The sequence below is a fragment of the Tachypleus tridentatus genome, chromosome 7 (assembly GCF_004210375.1).
Source record: "Tachypleus tridentatus isolate NWPU-2018 chromosome 7, ASM421037v1, whole genome shotgun sequence".
Taxonomy (NCBI): Eukaryota; Metazoa; Arthropoda; class Merostomata; order Xiphosura; family Limulidae; genus Tachypleus; species Tachypleus tridentatus.
In genome coordinates this window covers 143,590,373-143,604,203 of record NC_134831.1, presented here as the reverse complement: position 1 = coordinate 143,604,203, position 13,831 = coordinate 143,590,373, and the positions used below count along the sequence as shown (strand labels likewise).

General features: G+C 33.2%; 1 protein-coding gene across 1 annotated transcript; it reads left to right on the top strand.

Annotated features, from left to right (window-relative positions):
• The first annotated feature begins 11,857 nt into the window (after positions 1–11,857).
• LOC143257828 (zinc finger BED domain-containing protein 5-like) lies at positions 11,858–13,492 on the top strand. The gene has a single exon (XM_076516857.1). The coding sequence runs from the start codon at positions 11,858–11,860 to the stop codon at positions 13,490–13,492; it is 1,635 nt and encodes a 544-aa protein (XP_076372972.1).
• The last annotated feature ends 339 nt before the right edge of the window (positions 13,493–13,831 follow it).

Sequence of the window (13,831 nt, the reverse complement as noted above, 5' to 3'; positions counted from 1 at the left end):
TTACTTTTTAAAGTGAAAAGACGTTGTTGTTTTCGTACCTTTCTTTTTACTGACGTATTTCGAACTTCTAGTGATGTTATTGGACACTGTTACCTTACGATATTTCAACGAAATATTTGAAAACATCTTTCTGATATGGTAAAGGACAAGAGTGCAACAAACAAGCCTGCCAGTGACTCAGAAGGTGCAATGACTAGAAAGATAAAATATTTGTAGTTACGAAACTGTAGGAATGTGAAAGAAAAATGCTCAGAGGAACACCCAAATGACATATGTTTGTGTTTTAGTCCAAGGCTGTACAATGAGCTACATGCTGTGACCGATTATTCTGATCGCAAATTTTATCATTACTTAACCCTGAAACATCGGGAATATTGAAAGAAGCAGCATCAACTGATGATGGCCGTCATTTAAGGGTTAATGATTGTCGTTTTTTTTTTTTGTTTTTTGAATTTCGCACAAAGCTACTCGAGGGCTATCTGTGCTGGCATAGCAGATGGCCCGATGGGGTTTTGTTATCAGAAAGATACACACACAATCCCAAAATTTTAGAGAAAATAACGTTTCTCATGAGATTTAATTCGTGATTATACATATTTCTCAAATTCTCGTCTAATTTAATTCAATTTTAGCAGATGCTAATCGATAAAGGGAACTCTTTATTACAGACTAATTTTAAATTTACTCTAAAACATCCACGGGGAAATTAAAAAAAAAAAGCAGAACAAAAACTAAAAATAGATTTAATTGATCTTAGCAACAGGGGTAATTGTAGAATATTTGCATAGATTGTAGTAATTTTAAAACAATATACAATATATGAAACCAGTTAGCCTTTTTAAAATAAAGTCACTACTTAAGGTTTAAGATTTAATAATAAGATAGCTTTCTGTGATCGAATCTCCTAAAGTATAACTATCTAGAAATAACAAGAGCAGCTGCGATATTCAGGTCTATCAATATATTGTTAAGAAAAAGTGTTTAGCTTGTATTAATATATTTATGAACTCTACTGAACGCTGTATGATTAGTATTTCAGTCACAGTCGAATTAGGTTTCACATCAGCGAATTCAACATCCTGTATCATGTTTTTGTGTGAAATATTCCCATGAAATGTGCTAAACTTCAATGTTAAAAATATAACTTAAAAGGATGTTTGTCACAAACTTTGTATTGGGTTCCAAACAAATGATTTGAAGTTTTATGTTTCGTAGGCAATGATAGTCCTGATCATTATAATAATGTACTTATTGCATGATCCCATGTTTTTGTACCAAAATCGAAACTTATTCCTAACAGGTTGCCAGATTTTTACACACATTTGTCAATATTTATATATTTTATCAAATCGGAAAAACATTATAGTCATCATCTTTATAGTTCTATATTATGCCGAAATCTGAAACCGTTATAATCTTCAGGTCGCGCTCTTTATGCTTTTGAAGGTAGGCTTGAGAAATTATTACATATTGTCTTAATAACACATAAACAAATATCTCTCAAAATGTTTTGTATGTATATGTGGTTATCTGTTATACAACGATTTCTACCTTCTTGGAACGTCTTAGGGTAGGATTGTGATTTATATATATGGTATTTAAGGCTACGAATCAGGATGTATAGAACGTTAGATCCCCCCTCCTCCTCGATATGTTGTTCAATAATCACCCAATTTTCAGCTGTGGGCAACTCACAAAAGTAACTCGTGCTATCCAGTTAATGCTAGCTATATAGATGGTGGATGCTACTCAGTAACGTCACTCCTTACGATCACCAGTTGAAATTTTTGGATCGTTGTAGCTGAATCTTGAGGTCTCTAATCTGTCAGTTTAGACCAGGTGGCGTTCAGATAGAAACTACCAAATTGTTGTAAATATTTTGCACGGTTTTATTTAAACATACATCTGTTTAAATGTGAAAAACATTTCATCCAGTATTTATACGTTCGGTGAAGGTCACTTTGGAAAACTCCTTGCAGAATTAATGAGATCAATTGACGCAAAAAGTAAAACTATTTAATACAAACATTTAATGCAAATATTTAAAACAAAGTCAATATGCTTTGAACAATCCTTACAATTGGCAAGAAATAAAGCTCGTTTTACAAGTAAAACTTTATGGTAGTAAGTATTTTCATGCATGGTAAATTTATTGTAATTAGCTAGCTTTCGAAAAGTGGTTTATGAGAAAGCAAATTCTTTTTAGACCTTTATGGTTTTTATTTCATTCGTCTGTCTTTTGAAAAATTATGATTTTCAAAAAAGGCAAGTCTAATAGAAATCACCATTTAACTCGTGGCTTTACTTTACCCACTAGGGTTCTAAGAACCAATTTTTGTTAAATGTGACAACTGTTTGACCAAATAGAGGGCAATTTTTCTGATGATACATGTGGTGTTTTTGACCATTTCAATCTGTCAGTATTCAAGAGAGATCCATATTCCTTGAGATGAGCAACATAGTATTTTGATGCAGTTATTGGTTGCTCGTGTAGAGAGGTTTCCGACCTGAATATTATTGTGTCATTCAGAAAGGAGGTTGAAGGTACTGACGTACAATACTCTGATATCGCAGTTACTAATGCCAAATATTTTTATGTGAATGGCCTCAAATTAAGAGTATTGATGTAGAGAGCTCTGGCATTGTAGGTACTTACATAGAGTTGTCTGATATTAAATATATTGAGGGTAAAAGTACTGACGAATGAAGGGATGAGTTAAAAATTGAAGTGATATTCTTCATACGTAATGCATAGTATTTTCGGGGACTTTGCATTCAAAACCTTGAGACAAGTTATTTTTGTCGTTTTATGCTTCTAATTCTAACATAAAAATAAAATACCATTTTAATTTAAGAATATTTCTCGGAGGAATAGGATTAGAAAATTGGCTTACTAAAACGGAATTCGAAGGAAGGCATACTAGAAAGTTCACTGTTCATAAAATAAATAAAAATCACACTCATCTTCGAAAATTAAATGTTTAGCAAAATATAAGTGAATTGTGATATAAACACCTTTAATGTTGTTTATTTGTTTGCTTTTATCTATTTAAGTACAGAGCTACAAAATGGGCTATCTGTGCTACGCTTTCTCAGCACATCGAAACCTGATTTCCACCTTTATGAGCCTTCAGATTTACCGCTGTGCTATTGGGGGGTCGAAATTTATTGAAATATTTTCACAGAATTTACCCCGTAATTTCGAAAATAAAGTTCTCTAAGTTCTTACTCAATATAAGTTAGCCGTTACATCTTATTCAACAACATGGTGATGCTGATTTTAACAAGAAATATTAGCCCCGTTATATAAATTAAAATAATTTACATTGTTTTTAAAATGTTTGTACTTCTACGAGTTTGTATAAGTCACATTTTAATGCAAGCTACAGCTATAACCAAAAGTATCATGATCCGATACAACAAATAATTGTAAAAGTGAAGTCAGAACCTAACAGATCCCGTAAAAATATAAAAAGTAACAAAATAAATATTGCATTCGCATGTACCTTATATAATATTGCCCAAAAAAACAGAATAATGAAAGAATAGATAAAATGAACTTCACTAAATATCAATTATATTTATTGTACTCCTAAATTTGCATTTTATTTCAAAGACATAAAGATATTTGAATGAATTTTCATGTTTTTTTACAGCCAATGAAACATTGTTGTCTAGACATTGTTGTAAGAGTGCCTGTAAATGACGCTGGCGTGATCAAATTTTGGGTCTGCCAGAGAATGTTTCATTAATATTTCTTTAAATATAACAGTTGCTTATGGATTTGAGATTTCAATTAGACGAAATTATATTTTGATAGACATTCTAAGGTAGTTTAGCCTCGATATACATTTCCTTGTATCACCAGTGGCGTCAACTCAGAGTTTATATATTTCCTTGCAGGATGTTTCAGAATTTCACATAAAATGGCGGCACATCCGTTACAAAAGAAGAACTGTTTTACCTGTGGGAGAGTTACATATCTCTGTATCCTCTATGTGAACATATGTTCCAAAAACAACTACCTTGCTACTTTTAGGAATTTCCCCAATCGAATACAAACAAGAATCAAAGAACTCAAACGTATTGGTCTGAATAAAGCACGAGATGTTTGTATCTTAACTGACACTGCCACCACAACTACTTAGTTTACCAAAATGAAATTGCGTAAGAGGAAGTAAGTCGCACAAAACCTTCAGGTATTCAAATCCATCAACGACAGCACCAAGCCACCAAGCGTTCTTCAACCTTTTCGACCTTCCAGCTCAAGCTGCCTGTCAGTTATGTGTCATCTCATTCAGTAAATGTTTTATTAATTCACATATCTGCTGAATCTTTCTCATCGCCGAACATCTAAACCAACGATACTTCAACCCGTTTCGTTCTCCTTTTCCCGTCGCCCATCATCCAGTGACGAAGGAGACCAGCTCAGGCCAGTTCATTTCCTAGCAGAAATTCCTTCGTCAGCATAATCCGCAGCAAGTTGAATTCCTTATCATAGTAACCTGCCTTTACACTTTTCACACTGTCCTCCTCCTCCACCAGTTTGTTTAACAGCTTTCGAGTCTAATCGGGCAGTAGTTAAGTAGAGTATTCGGTGTTTTATCAATGAAAGTGTTTGGTTTTTTTCAAGGAACTCCCATTTCCACTCACACCAAGATCTTCGTTTTGAATATTTAGATCTATCTCTGCCAAGGCCAGTTGTTAGACAACGCAGAAGCCCATAAGCAGAAGAAAACAAACTGTACAATAAGAAGAACTACAAAAAGCCTTGGATTCACCTAAACTCAAATCTGCTTTGTCTCTACCTCGAGCAGGTTGTCTTCCGATTATTATATCGGAAGAATTTAATTTAAATCAAAATTTCTGCCAGTAGTAGTACTTGTTTTTGGAGCTATTTGTTCTTTCAGAAAGGTAAGATGTTGTCTTCTGGTCAGTGTGCTGGACTGTGGATTAGAGATCTTAAGATTCATTCGTGATATGCTAATGAACACGTTCCACACGTGGCTTAGTTGATAACGTTCTGGACTGTGCATCAGCAGATCCAAGATGAAAAGACTTTCGGTTTTTCTGGTATAGTCTCCCCTTTTTTGTCTTCTTAGTTTGTTCCAGAGTCTCAAGAAAAGCTCTCTGTACGCAGAAAATGTCTTTATCATAAAACTGTCAGTCCGAACGAATTACATTTATAATAGAACTAAACGAGTTTCTCATTTTTGTAACGCGTACTCTGCTGCCGCCAAACTCGAAAGTTCCACCAGGCCACAGTGTAAAACCAAGGTTGCGCAGATTTTAATGTGAAGACAAGTTAAGGCATTGCTATTTATCAAAACACACTTCGTATAGATAGGTACTGAATTTTATGACTATTTAATAATAAAAAAAAACTCATACATTATATTCATTCTTCAAAAAGAATGTGTCTAAAGAGTTCAAGGTAATGCTAAATTCTAAATCTAGTAATAGATTTGAAACATTTGGATTCTTAAATAAATCTAGGTATGAAGTAGTGCATTTTAAGATGAATTGGATAAAGTGAATAATTAAAGATTTCTTAGATGTATAGATGCACTATTTTTGCTCGTTGATTTTGTGTATTACCAAAAAAGTAGTTGAAATTATTTTTAAAAATGAAAGTTTTATTATATTTAGAAATATTGTGGAAAAATAAAATAAATTAAATAAAAGTTATATTATTTCCAATTCGTAATAACCTTTTTGAATTTAGGGGCAAGAGCTGGACAATCCAGATTTTTAGGTTTGGAAAAGTGGTGACCCTATTGATGGTTCGAACCACGATATAATGCTAAACATAGTAAGAACTTTTAACTGTTCAGTAGTTACAACTGTGGCATTCAATCTCGCTATTCTATTGAGAATAGCAACGTAGGCCATTTGTGCTACTAATTGTTTAACCTTTTACTACTCAGAAGCTATAACATAGAAATGTCTATTTCTAGAACTTAGGAATCCCTGATCTAACCACTTAAGCCTACTTTTTTTCCAATATCATACCAAACTTAGTTTTGAACTGCAAAAAAATAGGAGATGATTCATAAATATTTTCGACAGGAAGAGCACACTGTATTAACAAACATGAGGGTATTGCAAAAAGAATGTCCTTCTCCCTTTCCAAAAATGAACAACCCAAGAAACCAATAACTGAACAAACTTTTAGTCAGTATTTCTTTATTTTTCCCATCAGCATTTTCAATCACATCTCAGCGAGAGGTAAATGATTTTAACAATGAAATAAACTTCTGGCGTTTCATAGCTCTACAGACAATGTTGTGACGCACATTAATGTGACGAGTGACTAAGAGTTGTATTTTGATCTTTCGAGTGCTTTGAAAACATCTGCCTGTTTTGTTGTGAACGAATCGCACCAAAGAACTTAAAGTTGTCGCGTTCTTCCACCTGTCTGTATCAACTCACAGTCAAAGTTTCGTACTTTGAGATCAGAGTTCCACCAATGCTGGACATTTGTTACAGCATTTTCCAAAGGTCTCGCCACGAGTTTTACTAATATGGGATTCTTTAGATTTGTCATTACAATGTGACGATTCGAAGCAGCGGAAGCAGCATGAATCTGATCTTGATTCAAAACATTTTACGCAATGATAAAATGATGTTAATGATACGTTAATTAGGTGATAGTCCCGTTTCGCACGCGGTATCATCGCATGTATTGATTTTTTTTCCAAGGGTCTTTGGACTGGGAAAGGTTTTTCTTGTTCGGGGAAAGACAGAACGTTCTTTTACAACATTTCTTAAATAGGACTGGTTTAGGCCTTCTGTTCATTAAAAAATAAAAATAAAAGAGTTGTGGCTTAGTGATGCATCCACACAAAAGACTGAACACACGTTATGAAAGATAATGTCCAACAAATAGTGGCTACGTTTTTAGTCGTACTATACAAAAATCACGTTGAAAATTGAAGTGTTATATAATGAAAATGAGAAAAAGTTCTTTAATCAAACCTATCAAGATCCAATTTTATCGAAATACATAAAGATCCACACAAAAATATTATGTTGAAAACTATTTTTTACCTTTCTTCTCACATATAAAGACCCCGCTAGTACAGCGGTAAATCTAGGGATTTACAACGCTAAAATCAGGGGTTCGATTCTTCTCGGTGAGCTCAGCAGACAGCCTGATGTGGCTTTGCTATAATAAAAAACACAAACGCACATATAAAATGGATATGCATCAAGAAATTTGATATTAAATATTCTAATTTTGTATTTACTTTCTTAAGTAAGTGTTTAGAAACTTAATGACACATTTTGAGCGTGTTAAACTATACAGTTGTTATAAATATTAGAAATATTATAATAAACTATTAATATCTTAAATAAGATATGTTAATCGAGTTACCAATACCTTTCCTTGTTTTTGTAATTACTAGTTTCAGACGTTAGTCAAGTTGTAAATTGAATATGTAAAATAAAAGTAATATTAGTAATCCTATAATACACAGCTTCTATACTCATAAACGATTAAAACATTTTGAACCACAGGTAAAATTTAACTTCACACCCTAGTGTATGTAATGAGAAAGAATTCTTCTGAAACTTCATATATTGTAAAGTTAATGTTTCTCGTTTCAACTGATATATTTCTCCGTATTTAACTTGTAACGAATTTAATATTTTATATTTATTTTACTCTTTATGTTTATTTCATTTTATATATTTAAAATGTACATGTATATTGCGAAAGTCCTGCCTGTTCTCTAAATTGTAGAAGATTCTCGAGCGTAAGAATCAACAATGTATATATCTGTGTAAATACCAGTAATGTTGGGCCAACTGAACTTTCTAGAAATTTGCCTTGAAATTTATAAATCGATGTATCAAGAGCCAGTTTGATATATATTTGTGTCGTTACAATCAACATATTTTAAATCTCGGAAGCTATAATTGTGATAAACGCTTATCAATTGAAGAATTACAGATTTTGGACCAGGAATGTTCATATATTTCAAACATTACAAACCGTTTAATTTCATTAAATTAACTTAGGACGTATCTCTACGAGTACATTAAATATCTTCGTCGGTAAAAAGTCAGCTTGTAACTGGCGTAAGGCCAACTAAGAATAGACAGCTAGCGAGCATTAATTCGCTCGTCGTGGACCTGGATCGTCGATAAAATATTCAGTTCCAGACCAGATAGGAGACTGAATATTGTTTGTGAGTTTGCAAAACTTTTTATACATAAACCATTATTTCTAATAACCATAATTATAAATTGTATGGTTGTTTGTATATTAAAATACATTTGTGTCAAGAAAGAAAATTGTGTGTATCAATCTTATTGGAAAATATCATAAATTTTATACATATCGACATTTCTATGAGATCGGCTTGACCAGGCGGTTTAGGCACTTGATTTGTGATTTAACGGTCCCGGGTTTGAATCCCCGTCGCTCGAAACATTCTCTCCTCTCTTTTTCAGTCTGTTTTATTTTCTTATTTGAACAACTATTTGTCATCTTAATTGCCTTCTACGTGAATTTCTATTTTATGATTTTAAAAAGAAGTTTTATAACAGAATTTTAACTTTAACAGTTAATTTATTTTAGGAAGAATTAAAAATTAAATATATCATTCGAATTTCAAGTGGGGATGGAGTTTGCAATATATTTTTATTTTGTTATTTATGTTTTATGTAAGCAAATGAATTTTATTTTGAGACTTGAGTTTAATTTTCAAGCCTTTTTTTTATAGTCTCAATTCGGATGGTAATTTCAGTTCCGATCAGTACCCTGCTGGTCCAGCGGTAAATCTACAGATTTACAACGCTAAAATCAGCGGCTCGATTCCCCTCGGTGGAATCAGCAGATAGCCCAATGTGGCTGTGTTATAGGAAAAAACACACACATACAGTTCCGATAAAGTCTGAAAATTTGATTGTATTTTCTCGTGTAAAGTTTAAATCAAACTTTTTTTTTTTCAAATAGGTTATTTTCTCAATGTTATATAGACACATTTATCAACACAGGAACTGTGAATTCTATTTGTCCTTCTTTGAATTGTTATTATCTCAATATTTTATCAGCTAACATACAATAATCCAGATTTATACTATGAAATTAACTTTAGTATAACAGAATACTGAACTCCTCTGAAGTAAAATTCGAAATGTATTCTTGATATAATTGCACCACTTTTGTTTTATTGTCACCTGCTTTGTAAACTACATTTACAACCCCTTTCAAACATGTGGTCAGCTTCCGGTCAGTTACCTCTTTCTTTGTGAACCTGACGATGACCGAAGAAGGTCGAAACGTTGTTCGCTCTTCTATGTAAAATATTTTCTCAACCCAAACGAGCCGTTTTTGCATATAAGTTTCTCAACAAGTGGGTTTCTCGACATCACTGATCATTACGTTCTCAGTTTGCTGGAGTATTAGAGAAGTCTCTCGACGGGGCACAAAAGAAGCGGAGTCGGACGCCTCTTATCATCGTGCCACACATTTTAGTTATGTTACATTATAATCAACCATCCAACTTTTAAATTAACTTAACCCATAATACAGAACATTTCTTGATCTTCAAAAATTGTCTCGTGACCACTTTTGTACAACGAAACTCTCTATGAGTCCCCAATATAGACAGAAAATTCTGTTTTTTTCCTCTCAATTATTCTCTGTGGAAAGCACTGTTTGGAGTTTTCGTAAACTATTTGTATGGATATCAACAAACTTGTTTGACCTTCTTGCAGACCCCAAGATAGTTTGCAATTTTTCTAGCGTTAAAATTCGCAATGCTGGGACAGCGTGTAGAAGTCTTGTTACATTCGTTCGCGAATCTTGGTCAAATTGTTTAGGTCACGATAATTATGTGCTTCATGAAACTCTCAGAAGCCTTAGTTATTTTTGACATATTAAACTATTATGTTAATTCACGGAAGAAGCTTAGACATATTTGGACTTAATAAGGCCACAAATCTGTTAAAATACTGTGTCGAAATGGATTTGCCAAGGCAGACTTCTTGTTAAAATAAATATTCATGAACTAGCTACCAGCTACCACGTCCTAGATAATTTCTTGTTTCTCATATTATAACATTTTAATTTTTTATAAGCTAGTTTATCGCATTATACGATTTCTTACTACATATTCTGATAACTGGATTTGATAAATTTATTTGTTTATAGTTAAGCAACGAGCCATACAATGGATATCCAGATTCAGTTTGTAGCGTTTTAAGCCTTGGGACTTACCACTACATCAATGGGGAAGAAGAAAGGAGGAAAAACGAATTTAATGAAATAAGCATTGTTATTGACATGTTAACTCATCAAAGTAGTAAACTCTAAACGTGAAACTCTTCTGTTTTTATGAAACTGAATTTCGCAACCATAATAAGTAAACTAACAAAAGTATTAAATACAAAACTGTCACGTTAGCCTGATTTTTTTTTTGTTTGGGATTTTCGCACAAAGCTACTCGAGGGTTATCTGTGCTAGCCGTCCCTAATTTAGCAGTGTAAGACTAGAGGGAAGGCAGCTAGTCATCACCACCCACCGCCAACTCTTGGGCTACTCTTTTACCAACGAATAGTGGGATTGACCATCACATTATACACCCCCACGGCTGGGAGGGCGAGCATGTTTAGCGTGACGCGGGCGCGAACCCGCGACCCTCGGATTACGAGTCGCACGCCTTACGCGCTTGGCTATGCCAGGCTGTCTCTATCTTTAAAAGAATAATGTGGGTCTAAACCATGAATTCTCAACCGGGGTCCATGGAATATTTCTGGGGGTCCACAGGCAAAACATAACAAATTGGGAGTCCACAATGATATTTTGGTGGTCCATGAAGAAAACCAACTCAGAATGGTTTTTATTATTAAAAATTCAATTTCTACTGTAATTTTGGTTGGACGTGAAGAAAGCTGAAGTAGACATTCAAACGAATTTGGATGTATTTTCTAGATTTTGAAAAATTTCCAGAAAATTGTCTTGAAAGCAATAAAAAAAAGTAAAAAATAAGTGATAAGAGCTGGTTTTAAATATGCGCCTCAGGCAGTCGGTTCTTTTCCTATTATATTGTCTGTCTGACCTTCACCCTCCCATACTAATCTCCTTAGGGAATTTATTCCAGAAATACTTCGATCTGTCAAACTCTTCTAGGGGAAAATCTATTAAAATGTCGACTTGACATAAGCAGTTCACTTCAGTTTAACGTTGAACTCCATCGTGAATAGGTAAGAGATATTAAAAGTTCCTAGTACAGACATTCTTTCGTATTTTTTTTAATTTCTGCATTTCAATAATGAAAAAATTATTTCCCAGTATAAAAGTATAAAAAGACTGAAGAGAAAAATGGCAAATTTTTCCCGTTTTGATACAAATTTCAAATATCAATTCATATCTTGGCAGTTATCTGATATAATTATTAGCTTTGAGGAAGTTAAAAATGTCAATGGTGACCCTAATGATAATAATGAATGACTTGTATAGTTTTTTTTAATCATTCAAGTTACTTTAACTATAACATTTCTATTTACCAGTTTTACCTCGAACATTTACCATGCACTCTGTTTCTAAAATGTGTTTTATTTGTCGAAAAATTTCTAAAAATGAATAGCAATATATATAGTTAGATATTATGAAATGCAATAATTGTATTATTAGCTGTATATATATTATATATATATATGTACGTATGTATGTATGTATGTATATATATATATTTTTTTTTTGCAGACATCCCATGGCTGCTCCAAGTAAAAAGAAGTGCCGAAGTACTCCGTTGAAAATTTACCTTACGGATTTATTCCAACACCACATAATGAAACGAAACCAATGTGCCTCATATGTATGGATGTACTTTCAAATGATAGTATGAAACCTTGTAAACTAAAAATCCATCTAGAAAAGAAACATACAGGAGAGAAAGATAAACCAGTAGAATACTTTAAAAAACTTCGTGATGATTTCCAAGCTAGAAAAACAGTGTCACAATTGTTTAATAACAAAGTGTGTAAAATGAGTGATGGTTTACTGGCATCATATGAAATTAGCAAAATAATAGCAAAGGCAGGAAAACCCCATAATGTTGGTGAAACTGTAATTCTACCAGCAGTGTCTGTTATAATTTCATCAGTTATGAAACAAAATGGAAGTGAAATTACTAATTCCATCCCTTCAAGCAACTCTTCTGTGTCACGACGCATTGATGAAATGGCAGAGGATGTAGAAAAACAATTGATAGCCCATTTGCAAGTGAAACAGTTTGCCCTTCAACTTGATGAATCCACTTTAAGAGATAATGAGGCCATTTTATTAGCATATGTTAGATTTAACAATGATGAAGGACCCAAAGAGGAAATGCTTTTTGCTAAAAGTCTTTTGACAGACACAAAAGGTGAAACAATTTTTAATGAAGTTGTTACTTATTTCCAGAAAAACAATATTCCACTGAAAAATATAATCGCTTGTGCTACTGATGGTGCACCATCTATGACAGGCAGATACAAAGGTTTTATTGCACATTTAAAAAAAGCTATCCCGGAAGTATTTTGCATTCACTGCGTGATACACCGTCAACACTTAGTTGCAAAGAAAATGAGTGCACGTTTGCATGATGCCCTTACTGTCGTAATACAAGTAGTTAACCATATTAAATCAAATTCTCTCCGAGACCGCCTTTTTCATGAATTATGTAAGCAAAATGGAGAAGAGTTTGAGCAGCTTGTATTACATACAGAGGTGAGATGGCTATCAAAGGGGAATTGTCTTCAGCATTTCATTGCACTTTGGGATTCTATTGTTTCCTTTCTTGCTAACACAAAACTTGGAGAACAGCTGCTTGCAAATAAATGTGATGTGTTTTTCTTATCAGATATATTTGAAAAATTGAATTCACTTAATAAACAGCTCCAAGAAAAAGATTCTGATCTGATAACTAGTAAAAGTGCTATTGCTGCTTTTCTGAGGAAACTACAGTTGTATAAGAATAATATCAGGCGTCGTGCATTTAAACAGTTTCCTTGTTTGGCCTCTGTTAGCAGTGATTTGCAAGGTGAAGATCTTGCATTATATGGTGAATATATGGAAAATATGCATAAAGATATGCAAACTCGGTTTAGTGACCTACTCATGATGGTTATACCGACTTGGGTTTCAATTCCTTTCGAAGTTAAAGTTGCCGATATAGACATATCTTTGCAAGAGCCTCTCATCGAATTACAAAGTGATGAAATAATGCGTGCAAAATTCAAAGATGGAAAGTACAATGTATGGAAGACAAATGATGTTGCTACAAAGTACCCTTTGCTCTGGGATAAAGCACAGCTCTACGTTATTGCTTTTCCAACATCTTATCTTGTTGAATCGGGATTTAGTCGTGTTTCTCAACTGTTATCAAAAGCTCGTAATAGACTTGACATTGTGAAAAGAGGTGATCTTCGACTATCATCGATGGAACCAGATATAAAGAAACTCGCTGAGCAGCATCAACCACAGGGATCTCATTGAATAAATATGCCTATCTCTTTTTTTTTTTCTAATCACACACTTAACTTTAACTGGTTTATCAAAAATTTTAACCAGTGTACATAAATAAATGCTGCAGTGAATTCAATTGCCTGAAGAGCCCTGATCTCCATGGGCTTGACCATGGAAGAAACATTATAATATTGTAATACAAGATATTGGTAAAGAATTATTATCACAATAATTTTGATTATTATTATTATTACTAATTATCATTATTATTATAATTGTTGTAGGATACTTTATTTGCATTAAATTAGTTTTCATTTAAAAATAAAGCTTAATTATATACTATTTCTTTGATTATTAAAATCTCAAAAT

Bases quoted from the DNA above. Each gene is read 5' to 3' on its own strand.
- LOC143257828 (XM_076516857.1), top strand. From the start codon at position 11,858: ATGAAACCTTGTAAACTAAAAATCCATCTAGAAAAGAAACATACAGGA.